At 37.8% G+C, this 19,956-nt stretch overlaps 2 protein-coding genes across 2 annotated transcripts in view; one reads left to right on the top strand and one right to left on the bottom strand.

The window, feature by feature from the left end:
• Positions 1–1,048: 1,048 nt before the first annotated feature.
• The window catches only part of LOC138305167 (uncharacterized), a 38,786-nt gene continuing 19,878 nt past the window's right edge, over positions 1,049–19,956 (bottom strand). Inside the window, exons 3-8 of the mRNA XM_069245586.1 lie at positions 12,049–18,463; positions 10,033–11,520; positions 9,341–9,506; positions 8,049–8,178; positions 7,667–7,879; positions 1,049–6,754 (exon numbers count right to left, since the gene is read on the bottom strand). Coding sequence (XP_069101687.1) covers positions 6,614–6,754; positions 7,667–7,879; positions 8,049–8,178; positions 9,341–9,506; positions 10,033–11,520; positions 12,049–18,457 — 8,547 coding nt within the window. The 5' untranslated portion in view covers positions 18,458–18,463 and the 3' untranslated portion in view covers positions 1,049–6,613. The remainder of the gene's footprint in view (positions 6,755–7,666; positions 7,880–8,048; positions 8,179–9,340; positions 9,507–10,032; positions 11,521–12,048; positions 18,464–19,956) is intronic.
• On the top strand, positions 4,011–6,189 carry LOC138305101 (variant surface antigen E-like). The gene is made up of 2 exons (XM_069245501.1): positions 4,011–4,019; positions 5,200–6,189. Exons 1-2 carry the CDS (start codon positions 4,011–4,013, stop codon positions 6,187–6,189), a joined length of 999 nt encoding a protein of 332 aa, XP_069101602.1.

The raw sequence follows: 19,956 nt of genomic DNA, 5'->3' as shown, positions 1-19,956 counted from the left end.
GGATAGAACCCGTGGTTCTGTGTCCCACCTTGTCCAGGCCCCCTGAACACCTAGTTCCACTGCTTTGGTCTGTCTTCTTCTTCTTCCCTACTTCTTATATCCTTCTGTACAAATGACCGCCTTTCTGTGATATCAGCTTTCTTCAAGAGAGTGTGTTTTGATGTCCCTAGGCCCTGCCTTCCTACTGCAGTTGTTACCACAATATCTATGTGTTGCAACCTGCTCTTCGCTTCATCGACTGCCTTGGATGCTGACCATTTTCTGCCAGTGGGTACTTTTACACCTGCTAGCCGCACCTTGTCATCCTTTGACTCTTTTAAAGTCATGATGAGTCTTGCCTTGCCTGTCTTTAATTCTTCAATTAATTAAGAGAGAGGAAGTTTGGAGTTTTGCCGTTCCGCTGTATAAGCCTACTGCAGTAAAGCTTGGAGGGACTCCCAACCACTTCCTTAGGTTCCTAATGGCGATTCGCTCCATTCTCTCCACCGTTGAAGTTGAGATCTCATATAGAGCATCAGGGGCCAGGCTAGGTGTTTATTAGTTTTTTTCAACATTCTATTAACAGCCAGGGTCATATAAGGACGTGCCAGTTTTGTTGGTGGAGCAAAGCCACAATACCTGGAGAAAAATCACTAACCAGCAATCAGTACCTGGCAACTGCCCTACATGGGATTCCAACCCCAATCCTAGAGGTGGAGGTGTTGCGGTAATATATCAGGACATCTTAACCCCTCGGTCACCGTGGCCCTGACACACACAGATGGACACGGACAACCTAATTCAAGTATACCCCATCTTAACTTCATTGTTGGGGGTATAATTAACAGTATTTGTTTTGCCAATGAAAATTGCCCATACATTTTTAGAAAAATGTAAAATCAGTTGGAATATTTAAGAATGCCATGCATGAAACATCAGTCAGAATAAGACATAAGGTCGCTCAGTATGACTAACATTTCATTGAAATTCAGTATTACTTAAGAGTAGACACATAATGTCTGAAGATGAAAACCTTTACTCTGTCAAAATAAAACCTGAAGTCATTAAACAATATCAGAACATCTTTTTATTCAACAAAGTTTAACATTAGAAAATTTACAGCACTAGGTCTATCATTAAATCACACAAGTTTTTGTTATTGACTTTCTAACTTTTTGGAATGTGATTTTCAACAATGAACTATAAATCAAAAACACTTGACACTAAACATAATACACATGGAGTCATTTAAGTTTTGATTTCATTTTTCCTATACATATTGGATGGAGTTGACTAGTAAATGAAGAAGCTTGATAAAATTTAAGGCTTTCCCACCTTGGTAAATAAAATCATACAAACCTTTCAGCAAACCAGTAGTTGTACTGAAATTTTGAGAGACGAGTTATGATTTGCACATCTGTACCTGTATGAAAACTACAAGGAGGCTGAAGATGAAGGAATACTTTGACTTTGCAGAGACAACATCTAAATACCCACACAACTTTCAGTTTGATTTCATACAAATAAAAAGAAGAAGGCAGTCTCGGGTCATAAATATTAAATATGGACTGTGACTACCACACTATATTGGATACTGGACAGTTCTTATCAGGTCGAAGACTTATAAATTTTTACAAGTCAAAAACGGTAAACTTGAAATCCACATCACTAGTACTGGCCAGGTAACAAACATATAATTACAACTCTACCTGGTAAATGAAACCTGGATGGTTTGCCTCGGGTCAAGTAAATCAAAGAACACATAATTAACAAGGAACATTCTATGAATCATATAAAATTTGGGAGAGTTGTAAATTATTCAAATTAACGTTGGGGGTAATCTAAATCCATAAAATTAGCATCAAAAATGTCAGCGATCATACAAATGAATATTTGGAGTAGTCAAAAGGCATACAAATTATCATTTAGAATAGTCAAAGCGCATACAAATTATCATTTGGAATAGTCAAAGGGCATACAAATTATCAATTGAAATAGTCAAAGGGCATACAAATTATCACAAATTATCATTTGGAATAGTCAAAGGACATACAAACAAGGACATAGTCATTCAGATCCCCCGCCAATGGAGATATCAAAGCTGAAGTAAGTTTAATTGTGGAGACTTATGTGTATGAAAAAAACCCAGGAAAAAGGAAGTTGAGCTAAAGAAAGATGGAGTATAATTCAAGTAGAGCGGGGCTGCAATTGTTGAATCAGGTATACAGCCTTGACATTTATATTAGACTATATACACAAAGATGGGTGGAGTTTTGCAAAGTAACATTTACCATTTACCATGATATTTTCAGCAATGTTTCCATGGTAACGGAAAAAGTGCAAAAAATGAAAACCTAAAAATAGCAAAAGGTACTACTAGACCATAAAAAGAATGTGTCTATGAAGTTTCGTGGAAATATCTCTGCTGGTTTAAGAGTTATGCTCCAGAAATGAACCTGCTACAAAAATATGATATTTTCAGCAATGTTTCCATGGTTACAGAAAAAAGTACAAAAAGTGAAAACCTTAAAATAGCAAAAGGCACTACTAGACCATAAGACTAATGTGCCTATGGAGTTCCGTGCATATATCTCAACCGGTTTTCCAGTTATGCTGCGGAAACGAACCTGGTTCAAAAATATGATATTTTCAGCAATGTTTCCATGGTTACAGAAAAAATGCAAAAAATGAAAACCTAAAAATAGCAAAAGGCACTACTAGACCATAAGACCAATGTATGTATGAAGTTTTGTGGAAATATCTCTTCTGGTTTTAGAGTTATGCTCCGGAAACGAACCTGGTACAAAAATATGATATTTTCAGCAATGTTTCCATGGTTACAGAAAAAATGCAAAAAATGAAAACCTAAAAATAGCAAAAGGCACTACTAGACCATAAGTATAATGTGCCTATGGAGTTCCGTGCATATATCTCAACCGGTTTTCCAGTTATGCTGCGGAAACGAACCTGGTTCAAAAATATGATATTTTCAGCAATATTTCCATGGTTACGGAAAAAGTGCAAAAATGAAAACCTAAAAATAGCAAAAGGCACTACTAGACCATAAGAACAATGTGTCTATGAAGTTTCATGAAAATATCTCTGCTGGTTTTAGAGTTGTGCTCCAGAAAAGATTCTTACACAAAAATCTGCCATTTTCAGCAATGTTTCCATGGTTACAGAAAAAAGTACAAAAAGTGAAAACCTTAAAATAGCAAAAGGCACTACTAGACCATAAGACCAATGTGTCTATGAAGTTTTGTGGAAATATCTCTTCTGGTTTTAGAGTTATGCTCCGGAAACGAACCTGGTACAAAAATATGATATTTTCAGCAATGTTTCCATGGTTACAGAAAAAATGCAAAAAATGAAAACCTAAAAATAGCAAAAGGCACTACTAGACCATAAGACCAATGTATGTATGAAGTTTCGTGGAAATATCTCTCCTGGTTTTAGAGTTATGCTCCGGAAACCATTCGTACGGACGGACGGACGGAACCCATTTGTATATCCCCCGCCAACTTCGTGGGGCGGGGGATAATTATCATTTGAAATAGTCAAGGGCATACAAATCAATATTTGGAATAGTCAAAGAGCATACAAAATATCATTTGAAATACAAATCAATATTTGGAATAGTCAAAGAGCATACAAAATATCATTTGAAATACAAATCAATATTTGGAATAGTCAAAGAGCATACAAAATATCATTTGAAATACAAATCAATATTTGGAATAGTCAAAGGGCAATATTTGGAATAGTCAAAGGACATACAAATTATCATAATACAGTCTAATTAAGGCTATACAAAATGTTTAAACCCAAAGTAAATCAAAAGGACATGTTCAAATAGTATTACTTAACACATATATGTATCTAAAAAGAATGATTGTTTAAGGTAAGTAAAAATGAAGCAAGTGATGTGAATCTGACTGAAGACAAAGGTGGTGTTAAACTTTAAATTTCAGCTCTAAACAATAGGCGTCTGCATCTGGTTTTGGAAAAATATAATAACCTACCCCTACTATATGAACAAGGTAAGACACTCCATGAACCGGAAGTTGAGGGTACGCTCCAATTCACTTTGAAATTAGACCAAATCTGACGAAAATATTGAGTGTCCGCTCGCTTAATAAACGTACCTTAATTGATAATCCTCTTTTTGCAATGTATGCCAGATTTTTGACGCGAAGTTACGGGTTTTTAATATGAAACAGGACACCAAGTATCCAAGTAGCGTATTATGCATCAACTATGGAACAGAAGTTGATCTTTCAAGCAAGCAGTTTTGCAAGAAACAATCTGATAGGTTAATTAAATCAACTGACCAATCAAATTGCTTCTTGCAACTGCTCGTTTGAAGAGTTCCACTTCCGTTCCACAGTTTAAGAATCGGAGTGTTAACATTAGTGTATTCAATGGTAGCAGAAAATCTCAGATAAAATCTTACTCCACCACCGACAGAGCATAAATGATACTCATCATGTGAACAATAATTGGTGTTTAATCATGTATACACATGTTTAATTATGGGACAAGGAAGTAATTTCAACCGTTTAATGTTTAATGATAAACACAAAAATAATATGAAAGAATTTATTTTGCTTTTGGTGTATGCGCAATCAGCAACTCATTCCATATAGGACAAAACACCACAGAAATTTTTCAGGACACAAGTAATTTTAAAAAATATTTTTATCTTTAAGTAAGATAGGAAGCTAAAACTTTCCAATGAGAGTAATGGGGCAAAGTAATCAACTTTTGTAACCGAAGAATAATACTAATTTGTCAGCTCCTTATTTTGAAAAATAACTATTTATCACCAGTGAAGCAACTTTAATTCTAGAGTAAGCAATTTCAGTATGTAACTAACTCAATCTCAGTTCAAATTCTAGTACTAATCTGTATAATGGTAGGGTATATATACATGTATTATATCCTTATTAACTTGAAACAAAGCTAGTACATAAAACCATTGCACATAACATACTCTTTTCCCTTACCCCAAAAATAAGTGATCAAATTGCACAAATATCTGAAGTGAGTATTATAAATTTCTCAGGAAATCAAGTACACATGTGAACGCTTTTCTGAGAATAAATGATAAAAGGTAAACATTATACTTACTACCCAGACACTAAACATGGCACTAAAAGGAAACACAAAAGTTTATAGCACAATATACATAGAGACTCCTAGTTATGATATGGTTCACAGCCAACGACGAAGGAATATAAACAAACTGCCAGTTCACAGCCTACGACGAAGGAATATAAACAAACTGCCAGTTCACAGCCTACGACGAAGGAATCTAAACAAACTGCCAGTTCACAGCCTACGACGAAGGAATCTAAACAAACTGCCAGTTCACAGCCTACCACGAAGGAATATAAACAAACTGCCAGTTCACAGCCTACCACGAAGGAATATAAACAAACTGCCAGTTCACAGCCTACGACGAAGGAATCTAAACAAACTGCCAGTTCACAGCCTACGACGAAGGAATATAAACAAACTGCCAGTTCACAGCCTACGACGAAGGAATATAAACAAACTGCCAGTTCACAGCCTACGACGAAGGAATATAAACAAACTGCCAGTTCACAGCCTACAACGAAGGAATCTAAACAAACTGCCAGTTCACAGCCTACGACGAAGGAATCTAAACAAACTGCCAGTTCACAGCCTACGACGAAGGAATATAAACAAACTGCCAGTTCACAGCCTACGACGAAGGAATCTAAACAAACTGCAAGTTCACAGCCTTCGACGAAGGAATCTAAACAAACTGCCAGTTCACAGCCTACGACGAAGGAATCTAAACAAACTGCCAGTTCACAGCCTACGAAGAAGGAATCTAAACAAACTGCCAGTTCACAGCCTACGACGAAGGAATATAAACAAACTGCCAGTTCACAGCCTACGACGAAGGAATCTAAACAAACTGCCAGTTCACAGCCTAAGACGAAGGAATCTAAACAAACTGCTAGTTCACAGCCTACGACGAAGGAATCTAAACAAACTGCCAGTTCACAGCCTACGACGAAGGAATCTAAACAAACTGCCAGTTCACAGCCTACGACGAAGGAATCTAAACAAACTGCCAGTTCACAGCCTACGAAATACTCAACTTGTATTTATCAACATATGAGTCCCGAGACAGCCAAAGCACAAATGATAACAGCAGAATACTGGATAGCCAGTTAATCTCACGGGATCATATTTTCGCATTTTCTCAGAACATTGATATGATTGTGAAATTTTGATAAATAAGGTATTGATATATAATTGAATCATACATTCCATCTTTGCATATTACAGAGTTATCTCCCTTGAAGGTAGATATCAATTGTGATGTCATTATTTTGTGAGCGAAATCCTCATTGTTTTCTCTGAAAAATATGATGTTACGCTTCAGAACATATGACGTCACAATCAATATCTATCCCACAAGGGCAGATAAAAACTGAAAATTATTTTTCTAGTTTCAGTATGAAAAAATTGCGAAAATATAAACCTGCATAAACAACTAGACTTTTCAAACAGCATAGTGAATATTTGATCTCCTGGTAACACCACATACACAGTGAATGATGCTTCCTCGGACACATCTAACACACTACGAGGTTACTTATACCCCGTACATCGTCCGTGTGTTCTGTCGACAGGCATGCAATACTTCTGTCACTGAACATCTCTTCAGAAACGCCACATGTTCTGCCACGGTAATCGCCATCCCCGGGTGTGAAAACTGAACATCTTCCTTTGGAAACTGCAATTTGAAATGTAAAAGTCAGTGCTTTACCAACTATTAAATTACAATCAAGGCATGCCTAAATACTACATTTTTATGTACCATATTTTCCCTATTTAGGGGGGCCTCCCCCAATAACGGTACCCTCATGTTTTTGCCAACAATTTTCAACCCATTTCATACAAATTGCACATTAGCTTTGACTGACCTCTGTTATTGCTGGTGCCAATGAAATAATGTTTGACAACTTTTTGATGCTTAAAACATCAATATCCTGTTGTATAGTGACGAAGATTCATGTGTATATGACTGTAATTTATGTAAAATTGGCTTCCTTTACCCCATGATGTCACAGACCAATATGAACCAATAGATTTCCTCCCTTCAGCAGAAGACCTTTGCTCTGTTATAAGACCCTGTCCTTCCTGGTTACAGTGACCGAGGATCAAAGTTTATAATTATCCCTTTCACCCCAGGATGTCTATGACAAATTTAGTCCATTGAGTGAGGTATAACTAGTAGAGAGAGAGTAAGGGGAAATACTGTTATGTGAATGACACTCCAAGGCATAAACTCATTAACTTTGTCAAGCTTGCAAAGATTTTTTTTTTATCAAAATCTGTCATTGAAAAGGAATTAACGATCATCTTTTGAAGAACTGGCCTAATTTTCTTGGCTTTTTGGATATTGAGAAGTAGTTGTTTCTGTCACTTTGGCACTGTTTTGTTGTCACTGGCTAATATCATGACATTAGGACTTCTGATTAATGAAAATAAGCCAAAACGCTCTTTTTTTTTTTTTTTTTTTTTTTGCTTCTCTGGCAATAGCAATTTTCATTTAAATCGATAGAATATTTTTTCTTTCATGTGACCTCAACATTTATTACAAAATTGAGCAGTACAAAAGGGTTAATTTGCCAGTAAATCCTACCTTCCTTGGTATGAAGTAAGGAGCATCTGTCTCCAGCAGGAGTCTATCTAGGGGTATGAAGCGAGCCACTTCATGAGTGGGGGTAGCTGTACGATAGGTCACCAATGGGGTCAGACCGATGTAGAGATTAGGGAACAGGTCCAACCATTTCTTGGCCGACTCGTAGTTTCCGGTGAAGCAGTGACAATGGATTCTGTAGTTTCGGGGCACAGTCTGTAAATAGAGTTAACATATCTTTCTGTAATTCAGTGTGGTTTCTGAACAATCAAAAGAGAATGTGATACATTTTCCATTGTTTCTTCATGTTGTCAAGTACATTAATTGAACATTTACACATAAAACAATTCAGATAAATACATAAATCATCTATAAATTAACCAACCTTTTCTAAGATCTGAAGGCAATCCTCCTCTGCGTCCCGGCAGTGTATCACAAGTGGTTTGTTAATCTCCAGGGCCAGTTGGATTTGTTTGATAAACACACTCTTCTGTATAGCTTGATGTTGTTTAAATCTAGAAAAAAACTGAATGATAAACTATCGGTCTTTGAACATGCAATAGTTCAAAAACATTTATTAAATGTAATTCATATATCTGATAGGTTACAATATCTATTGTTAGAGCTTGTATTTTGTCATGTCTATCAATGTGTACCTGTGTATCTGAAAGCTATTGTTTCATTTATGGAAATTTGTTGTTGCCTGTAGGTGACACTCAACCTACATTTGACTGTCTCTACACAATTAAACACTCTATATTTGTTAAATTCGCAGGTTCAAAATTTTCTGATTTACTGTTCAGAACTTAATCACAGGGCTTTACATTAGTGAATAATCCGCTTGTACAGCATTTTAAAATGAAATTTATATAGCAGCAGATGTTGTGTAAATCCATGACTTTTGAAAAATTTTGCAAGGTATTAATTTTACAGAATAGGTAGAGTACGCAAATTTAGTGAAATTTAAAGCCAAACAAATATTAGCAACCATACAGTACTGGTGCTGTAATTTTGGTCACATTAATCAAACATTCTATGTATTAGTTAGAGACATAGTAGTAATAAGTATACAACCATACAGTACTGGTGCTGTAACTTTGGTCACATTAATCAAACATTCTATGTATTAGTTAGAGACATAGTAGTAATTAGTATACAACCATACAGTACTGGTGCTGTAACTTTGGTCACATTAATCAAACATTCTATGTATTAGTTAGAGACATAGTAGTAATTAGTATACAACCATACAGTACTGGTGCTGTAACTTTGGTCACATTAATCAAACATTCTATGTATTAGTTAGAGACATAGTAGTAATAAGTATACAACCATACAGTACTGGTGCTGTAACTTTGGTCACATTAATCAAACATTCTATGTATTAGTTAGAGACATAGTAGTAATTAGTATACAACCATACAGTACTGGTGCTGTAACTTTGGTCACATTAATCAAACATTCTATGTATTAGTTAGAGACATAGTAGTAATAAGTATACAACCATACAGTACTGGTGCTGTAACTTTGGTCACATTAATCAAACATTCTATGTATTAGTTAGAGACATAGTAGTAATAAGTATACAACCATACAGTACTGGTGCTGTAACTTTGGTCACATTAATCAAACATTCTATGTATTAGTTAGAGACATAGTAGTAATAAGTACACATACATGCCTGAGTAGTCAAGACCAATCTCTCCCAAAGCCACAACTCTCTTGTGCTGCAGACAGCGGAGCAGTCCCTCTTCAGCGCGGGGCGAGAACTCGGTAGCATTTTTAGGGTGGCAGCCGAACGCTAACCAGACATCCTCTTCTAGGGCAATATCTCTCCACAGTCCTGAAAAACAACTCCGTTATAGGGTGGAAGTTCGCAGAAAGAAAAGCATTATCCTACTACTTTAATCTTTATGTAAATGTTGGATTTTTTTTTCATAAAAAATTACAAAAGAAAACTGATACTTTTCTATACATCATCTGTAACACATGTTTTACAGTCATTTTCCATGAACATTCAACATGACATTTAATTGAAATATAAATATAATCTTTAAAATCAATGGTATTTGTATCACTTAGTTATAAGCAGAAACAGTTTCAAAGGAACTGAATTACACTGGAACTTATCAGAGAAATACAAATGGCTTTGTTTCTTTGGGTTGAATTTATAGTAAACATTTAATTAATTGTGTAATGTCTCACTGAGTTTTAAAATATGTCCTAAAACCTTCATCAGACAAATTGTACTAGTCAACCAAATGTCAAATATTCAAAGGTTGTGTAAAAGTATCATTAATAAATCCCATTTTAACAACCTATACAGCTGCTTCTGATAACTGCCCTATTTTGATTGACACAGTGCTTACCTTCTGATCTGAAGCTGCTAGGGTGACAGAAAACAGCCACACATCCCTCAAAACTGTGAGGCATGGTAGCCTCATGTAAAATCTTGTACTTAGACCAGGTACCTCTGTACGATTGACGGTTAAACAGGAAATCCAGATGGCAATGGGAGTCAATGAAAGTTCCACAGTAACGTTTACATTTCTCCTTGAAATTTGCCTTCCAGTCAACCAATGGAAATGATGAGCTACTTTCTGAATCCGTACTATGGCCTAAAAGTCGAGTCCTCTCCAAGAACTTGATCCTTGGTGGTAACACTAGCCGTTCAGGACTTTTGACATCTGTCTGAAGATTTTCCTTGGTTGCAGTTGGAGATGAAGTTGATGTTTTCACAGCTGTACTGTTGTTGGAATGGGTGCGAGTCGTCTGTGGGTAAGCTCCACCATACGACTCGCCAGCCGAGTTACCATGGTACCAGTCTGTTGGGTGGTAATAGTAGCCAGGTGGGTAAGGACAGGGGGGTTGGTGGTAACCGTACAAGGGCGATACAGGTACAGTCATTGGATGAGGAGGGCTCGCCCAGAATGGTGTCCAAGGGTACGATCCTGGACTAGGACTTGGTTTACTAGTCGGAGACGAAACATTTAAATCATAGTCTTTGGGTGTGGCCTGTTTCTTCCTTTCTGGTTTGCTTGGACTGTCCCTATGGGAAGAGTCCGGAAGTTCTACTGTTTGACGTCTATGGGGAGGAACATAGGCAGTCGTTTTTTTCTCCGGCTCTTTTGTTGTACTTTGTTCAGTTTTTACTGAGTGCCTTATAAAATGATAAATGTTGCTGGGAGGCAATACATGCCTCCTCTTTGAAGTGACATCCTCCTTGTTATTCTCGTCTTGATCCTCCTGATCTAGTTTCCTCTTGTTCTCACTAGAGCAATCACTGTCCTGGTCATCTTTACCAAACAAAACAACTCTGGACTTTGATTCTTTCTTCTCCTCCTCAGAATCATCCGTTTCACTGAAGCCATAGTCTACCAGCTTAGGACTGTTGAGTTGTAGATCTTGCAGATCGTCTGAGCTCAACCCATTTGTTTCACACATTAGTTCTCCACAACTAAAAGTTTGTTGTTTCCCTGCTAAATTTCCATTGTTCATCATTCGATCTTTGGCCACATACTCAGATGGATTGTAGCTGTAGATTGTTTTTCCTTTAGAAACACTTTGCTCCCCAGTTTTTGAAGAATGCTGCACTGATGATAATCCATATGGATTACTGCGACCCATGTCACACACAACTTTTCGAGAGTCAGAGGGATATGACCTGGGTAGCTGAGGATGTGGTGCCCTGTTGTAAGGATTAGCTGTGCCCCTAGGAGGAAGGGGGTATACTGGGGCAGCTCCCTGCTGCATCTGGTTCCACAGCTCCCTACTGGGTGGAGGAGGAATTCTGTTTGGACCCATGGCCAATATCCCGCGGGGCCTGTACCGCATACGTAATCCCAAGTCAGTCGTGTCTGAAAATACATAGAAGTGTAAAATACAATACACTGTATAATCATGATCAATATTACTCGCTTAAAGAGTACAACACTGAAAACAGTCATACTGTCATGGTAGTATTTGTTTCCTAATTATGACAACAACCAAATGATACATGAACTACAAAGTAGTAAGTGTGTCATTTATAAGTATGCTGTTTTATCATGACGGTATAATGACTAAGCACTTACCCCGCCCCACCCCCAACATTAAAGTATTTCCTATCTAAAATGAACAGTCATTAAGAGTTCAGTATGCATCAGGTCAGCCGAGAAGGCACTACCTGATAGAAAATTGATATCATAAAATTTACAAATATGATGCGTCTTTTTACATGATTTATTTTAAGTATTTCAACACCATGGAATTACAGTTAATGAATGTGAAGTAGAATGATAATATATACATTCTGCTGTGTATATCGACCACTTTGGAGTTAATTAACTGTGCAGACAATTTTGAGTTAATATCATAGTCAACAATTAAAGGAAGATGACCGTTACCTTTGTCGTCGGTGGTGGGAGGAGAGAAGTAGTCGGATATGTCAAGTGCTGACCTAATATCACAGATACGGGGTTCCCATCCCCAGCGACAGTAGCAGCATCTCCAGGTCCAGTACTGGACACAGCCAGGTGGACATACACACTCCTCAGGCCCATACCCTGGAGGCCTATTCTTCCTTCTATATATTGGTGGAGGTTGCAAATCATTTCTCATCTCACTACTTAAATACTTCTGATTCCTTGAATTGTTTGTTTGCTTTGACTTGTCAGAAGATACATGGGGTCTAAATGTCACAGGAGAGTTTGGATGTCTGTTGTACAATTTGTCCATTTCTTGGTCAGTTGATGTCCGGGTGTCACATTCCTCCTGACTCAGGAATACATAGGAGTCCATTACATCATCACTTGTATAGTTGTCCTCAAACTCTGCCATTCCTCGAGATTCACTCAAACTACAATCTGACTGGGGAATGACAGATCCTTCGTTTTCCTGGACAGTATGTATGGGTTGGTCGTTCTGTACATTACAAACAGGTTGACTACAATCTGACAACCCATCAGCCTCACCCACTTGTCCTGTACGAAGCACATGTCTTTCTTTGTTAGTCAGTCCTTCATTATCACTATTGATCCTGTCCACACCACTAATGAGGTTTAAGTCAAGCACAGTTGACTCCCATTCCTCCAGCTGATGATGGCCAGTTCTCAGATCAGATCCTGTAAATTTCCCTGATTGATGATCATTAGTCATTGTTTTAGACAACTCTTGTCCACCTGGTACGACTTGTTCCACAGTTTTAGCCTCCTGTCTGTGGGTTTTAAGTATGCCCTCAATATCCAATAGATTTGCATCCCAATTTTCTTCTATCTCCTCCATTACATGGTCCGGCTGTTTGAGGGCCTCAGACCAGGGACACTTCCTCTGGTAGTCTGTCCCTTTCCTCTCAACAGAGCTATGTTTGGGATAAACAGCTGGAGTTTTACCCCTGTCCAGATTACCGGTATGGGAGTCTTTGGATGACAATCCATTATCTATTAACCCATACTTGTCTTTCCTATCCCATGGTTGATACTTTCTTGATCTTTCATCAAGCTTCCTGGAATCTCTCCAATCATCAGATGTCTTTGCCCGTTCGTGCAGGTTAGTAAGCTTAGGATGTTGATCAGTAGAAGACTTATATACAGTATGCCCATTATCACCATCCATTGCCACACGTCCTGTACGATTACAGGATGTCCCGCTAAATCTATCAGAGGTATCAGATGTTGTCTGAACTTCACACTTCTTTTGGGTATCAGCTTTGTCGTAGGAACAAATGCCACTTATTTCTCCTATACCTTTATCAGAGTTCTCTACATGTTTGTGGCAAACATTGTCCATTCTGAACTTGGATCCATGTTGTACACAGTGTGACATTCCATTCACAAATACCTTGGATGAATCTAGTTTGCCCTCCACTACACTAGTTTCCGACACATCGTTTTTCCCCTTGTCATTGATGTCATTACTATCTGTGGATGGTTTAAGCACACTAGTTTCCGACACATCGTTTATCCTGTTTCTCTCTCTGTCACCTACACCTTTACTATCTATGGATGGAGCCACAGATAATAGGTCTATATCCCAGTTCTCATCCGATCCCTCCAGTCCTACACAAATAATGGCTTTATCTTTCAGTATATTTTGTCCAGTGATTGAACCGGCTTGCTTCTGTAACTTGCATTTTGAATCCATTTTGTTATGGGTGTCTGACCTAACTGGTCTCCTCTGAGAATCAACAGTTTTCGCATGGTTATAGTTGGTGTCTGCTGGTATCAGACCATCAGCTACAGCTAATCTTTCATTACCAAACCTTGACCCAGAATGAGGATGGAGATTAGGCCTAAACTGTGAACAATTTTGTTGACCATCTTGCAAATCATATTGAGCTCCAGATTCAGAAATTCTATTAGGTCTATTTTCAGTAGTACTTTGACAGCGTACGATGTCCTTCCCATTATCGATCATAGAACTTTTTTTAATTGAAGTTTCCACATGGCTATGTTGTAATGAGCTTTCTAGCCGTCCTGATTCTGAACTTTTATCAGTTTGGAAGTAACTGCCATGCTTATGTACCTCTGTCCTATTGCAACCATGAGATAAGTTGTCTTGTCTTAAAGACTCTGTCCTATTGTGACCTTGAGATGAATCTTCCTGCCTTGTGGGCCTATAACAGCTGTGACCTTGAGATCTGTTGTCCTGATTAAAACGCTCTGACTTATTGTGACCTTGAGGTAAGTTGTCCTGATTAAAACGCTCTGACTTATTGTGACCTTGAGGTAAGTTGTCCTGTCTTACAGACTCTGTCCTATTGTGACTTTGAGATGAATCTTCCTGCCTTGTGGGCCTATAACAGCTGTGACCTTGAGATCGGTTGTCCTGATTAAAACGCTCTGACTTACTGTGACCTTGAGGTAAGTTGTCCTGTCTTACAGACTCTGACCTATTTTGACCTTGGGAAGAATCCTTCTGTCTATTAAGCCCATTCCTATTATGACCTTGAGAGGAGTTGTCCAGTATAAAAGACCTTGTCTTTTTATAGTCTTGATTTACATTGTCCTCCCTGATGTTTGTTGATTGTAAATTTTCTGACCTATTTTGACCTCTGATGGTGTCCTGGTTGTTGAGGTGTAATGCAGTATGACTTGGATGTTCTGTGACCTTGATTCCATTTTCCGAACTATTTATATGACTGCCCTGTCTATTGTTGAAGCTATTGCTCCATCGGGAGATGTGTCCTCGCTGTATATTCCCGGAAATATTGCTACCATTGCTGACCGAGGTTTTTGTCCTTGTACAACATAAATTGTCCTGACCTCTAGGACTGCTTTGTCCTTCACTCTCTGAATTACTGGACAAGTTCACATGCCTTATGTTATCCGAATCATTTTCACGTTCAGATACTTGCTCCTTTTTTCTAGTAGAATGTCCTTCAGATTTTGACAAGTCACCAGAGTTTCCAAGATGTAAAATATTACTATCACCAGTAGATTCTAAAATTTGAGTATGCCTCCCCTCAAAATTTTGTTGTTCCAAGGGTTTGCCAGTATTTCGATGATTCCCTTTGATGTGATCCTGTAACTCTGTAGAATCTCTTTGATGGCTAGGATCACATTTATCTGTAGACTGAATAGTCGTGTCATGCCTAGCATTAACAATGTTCTGTGATTCAACATTCTTTGACTGCAACTTTTCTCCATGTTTAGATCCTAGATGTGCCTTGTTTCCTGATATTTCCTGATGTCTTATTTCACCTCTATGCTGCTCCTTGAATTTTGAATTTCTAAAACACTTCCCTGATATACTTTCCTCTTTTTGAGAATGTTCATTATGTCTATGACGACAGGCGTATCTTTGGTTATCTGAAAGTTGTGGCTCAGAGCTCACTTGTGCTTTAATTACATGGACATAAGCTTTCTCCTTTCTTTGATCAGAGCTTTTAGGTTGAACAAGGATGACATTAGATTTGCTCTTTGAACCCAAACTTTCTGTCAATTTAGTATTACCGCAACCAGTTATTTCCTTTTCTGATGATACAGAAATACGTCTACTGTACTCCTTTTTTTCCTTTTGTGTTGATACAGAAATACTTCTACTTTGCTCCGTAACCTCCTTTTGTAATAATTCAGTAAAACTTCTGCTACGCTCTGTACCTTCCTTTTGAACTGATTCAATGAAACTTCCAAACTCTGTACTATCCTCCTGGGCTGAATCAGAAATACAATCTACATATTCACATCCAGTGGATTCTGAACTTTCTCGATCTGAGCTGACCTGTGAAAGCATGTTGAGTTTCGTTCTTGAAGTATCTTTTTTCTCCTGCTCAAGGGGAATTTGATGACAAGGATCATTTTCCTCCCTGACCTGCTTCATGGCTCTAAGACTGTCTCTGTACATAGTAGGCTTAGACACCATTTGTCTAGCTTTACTGTCTGGTGGTGTGAGAACCTTGGCCTTCATCTCCTTCGCCATAGCCTCAACCTTAGAGTGAATCATGCTATTGTAGGTAGATTTTGTATTTGGCTGTTTCTCCCCCCGGACGTTCTGAGAGATGGACGGTGATCCAGCTAGTGGTGTTGATATAGGAGATACTGTTAAGGTGTGCCCTCTGGCCATGCTCTTTGTATGTTTAAACTTTCTCTTTGGTTTCTTTGGCCTTGGCCTTGAGCTCCTCGCAGTGTAAGAACTGTCTGAACTAGCAGATGAATTCTCTCTCCAAGGTGAAGGTTTCCTCCATTCTACTTTCGGGATCAAATCCGATTTGTCAAAATTTTTCTTTGAAGAAAAATTTGAAGAGTTGTCTGAACCAGACATTGTGCCAGTGTTCTTTAGTCTGTTATAAACAAATGGAACATCACAGACAGGGACATGGAGAGGAAGCGCGCCTTTCCTGTCATTCTGTTTTTTATCCTCATCAATGTCTCCTGTACTATCACAGCATGTAACAGTTTGTGTAGAATGTTGATTGTCCCCACAGAGGGGAAGCGCTCCGTTCCTGTCAGTCTGTTTTTTATCCTCATCCCTGTCTCCTGTACATGTACTATCACAGTATGTAACAGTTTGTGTAGAATGTTGATTGTCCTTACAATAGTCTTGTATTTCTGGTTTCTCTCCAGGTTTGGATATTTCTGCGTTTTCCGCTACACATTTTGGTCCGATTGAATTATGGTTGTTTTTCTCCTCCTCACAAACTTCCTCCAACTGTTGCAATGAATTTTTCTCTGAGCGAACAAGTAAGGAATCTTCAGTTTCTTTTTTTTCAAATGTTTTTATTTTATACCTCTCTTTCTTTATCTCTGTAGTTTCTGGCTTTTCAAATGTTTGTGTTTCACAACTCTCATCAATCTTCATCTCTACAGTTTCTTTCTTTTCAAGTACACATGATTTATATCTCTCCTCTTTCTTTATCTCTGTATTTTCTTGCTTTTCAAATTTGCGTTTTTCATGACCCTCATCAGCCTTCATTGCCACATTTTTCAGCTTATCTTCCCTATAATCACCTTTTTCTAAACCTTCACTATCATTGGAACCTGTTGATTCAGGGAACACTTGAATGTCAGTATATGTAATTTTGACATGAGTCTGCTCACTGTCAACCTCACCGAAATTATGCAGCATTGCTGAAACCTTGTCATCAAGATGACGATCTAAATTGTCTTTTAGCCTTTGATCAAAGTTCTCAGTAACAACATGACCCTTTTCCAAACCTTGACCAGAGTTCATTTCATTGTCATCAGTTTTCTCTGCCGACACATCGGAGCTCAATGATTTTGTGAGAACATGACTACTGTCATTTGGTTGATTCCTGATTTGCTTCCTTTCAGGACTCACATCCTCTTTACATGTTTGTTGATCTGAACTACTTCTACACTTCTGACTTGTATTCTCTTCAGTACCATCACCTCCTATAACTTCACTGACATCTTTTGATGCTCTCTCGTCTGCTTTATTACAGTTGTTTCCACTGTTAGCGGTTTTTTCTATGGTTTTGACATTTCCATCATTACATTTCTGTTCCATACACAGATGTACAATATTCTGTTCAGTTGTATCTGCGTGGTGTAAATTCCCTCCCCTACCCTCAACCTCGAGAAGATCAGAGCTCCAGTCTTCAGATTCCAGCTTCTCTACATCTCTCTCCCTGGAACTGTTGGAGTGTCTTCTTTGGCTGTAAGGTCTATGCCTATGCTTTGGTAAACAAGAATGTCCATCTTGGCAGTTGATCTTTATACTTTCTGTAAACAATTTACTTGATGTGGAAGCACCCCCTCTCTTACTTTTAATGTCAGCTATTGTAGATTTATTGCCTTCAGAATAACTTTCTTTGTTTGCCACTTTGGAAGCTTTTGACAAAGGACTGACTGACCTTTCTGTAGTTAATGAATTTTCCTCATGATGTGCGGCTGAGATATCGTCCTCTTTAGAATAGTTCCTTTTCATGCCAAAATCATTTCCCACTTGTTTAGATTCTGCAGCTGCACTCCCATCCCCTTTACCGTTGTGGTCCTTAGGAAGCGACTTGTTATCTTCAGAAGTCTTTCTTCCTGTTCCCTCCTCTTTTTTGCCATTAGTTGAGGTTAAATCATTGGTTGATGACCATATATTATCCTCTGTTTTGGACTTGTGCAGACTTGCGTGTTCCGGTAGCTTTCTGTGGTTTTGGTGTGAGAGAGCCTTGGAGTCATTGTTTACCTTGGTACCTCCTACACAATCTGTGACTGTCTTGTTTGTGGATTCAGATTCCTTTTTCAACACTCTAGCCAGTTCATTGTCCTTGAGCTCTTTCATAGACCTTATAAATATCCTTGCTAATCCACCAACTCTCCTTCCTGGCTCTCGCTTGGCTCTTTTGGGCACCGTAAAGCTCATTTTGACCTAAGAATAAAAAGAAAACTTTATTATTTTCTTGTATTTGCATTTTAAACTAATCACAAGAGACTGTTTTGTTACATGAACGAATAACAGAAATGAGAAACCAGCAGCTAAATTCAAAACACAATTTAATTATATATACAATATTATACAGAGATGGTTTACAATATCTAAAGTAATTGGTGGTGGTACAAGAGTAATACGATGATTTAAAGTGTTACTTATCTGTATGCGAATGTCCTGGAATAATCCTTGATCCTTCCAGGTTTCAAATTAACAATAATCACAAATCCAGGAGGAAAATGAATGTCCACAGATGATTTGTAAAGTTCCAGGCAATATGAATAAATCCATACAAAGTGTTGTAATAATCCACGGATAAAGTCACAATAGCTCTCCCAATAGAATCTAATATGGCACTGTACAATTCTTGATATGTCTCATTACAGGTCTCATTACAGTTCTGATTAGCTTTGGACAGTTGGAGTATATATAGCTAAACCCTAATTCAAGAATATTGGAGAACCTTCTACTTCTAGAAATATCTAACTAAAAACAGTAAACAAATAAACACACAGAACTTTCTGGAAATAGATCATTCTAGACCTCTACTTATAATCAACATGTTTACAAACATATTTGTTTATACATGACAATATTCTAGAAAGTTCTATAACCTAGATTAATGATATGACCTTTATAGGATGTATTGATAATAAAGCTATAGGAGTCACCTCCCCCATCTCATAACTACATGTATTTAGTGTCATACATAACAGTTTCAACAAATCATGATCGATATTAAAGATATGCCTTTTTAACAACAATACATACTAACAACAATTTTATCTTTCCTTCATTGTAATTTTTATCTTATTTCAATCTACAATATCAAGGGAAGTGTAAAGTTTCTATATTCAATTGCAACACCCTTGACTCCTCCTTTCTCTAATGAAGCTTAAAGATGTCAAGGAAACTTGAGTTTGAGTTTCCCAAAGGGATCTTGGCGCTCACCACTGCATTATGTATATGAATATATGTCAAAGGATATACATGTACAGTAAAACCCCGTTATATTGCCATCAGTTTTACCGCCAAACCCGCTTATCGCCATGAATTTGTTCAGAATGGATTTCCATACCAATACACCTGTTATACCGCCAAACCCGTCTAACGCCATCAGCCATCACATTCGCGGAACAAATGATTAAAATAACACTATAATGACCTCGTTAATATTGCCAAATTCTGTTATAGGGACACATGTTTTCGTAAGGTGCTCAACTGCCGACTGACAGGTAATCAATTAATAATATGGGTACACCTTTGTTATTGTTTTACAAGTTGTGGTGAATAAAACTCACTTCTGTACATGTGTTTTACATATTATCAACGCTAGTTGTTTATTGACAAAAAGGAACCCACAAGTCTGCTTCTTGATATCGCCGTTTGTTTATATTGGAACATAAAATGCAACTAGCAATTTTAAAAGCAAT

The sequence above is a fragment of the Argopecten irradians genome, chromosome 12 (genome assembly GCF_041381155.1).
Source record: "Argopecten irradians isolate NY chromosome 12, Ai_NY, whole genome shotgun sequence".
In the NCBI taxonomy this organism is placed as follows: Eukaryota; Metazoa; Mollusca; class Bivalvia; order Pectinida; family Pectinidae; genus Argopecten; species Argopecten irradians.
This window is presented reverse-complemented; position numbering and strand designations above follow the sequence as displayed.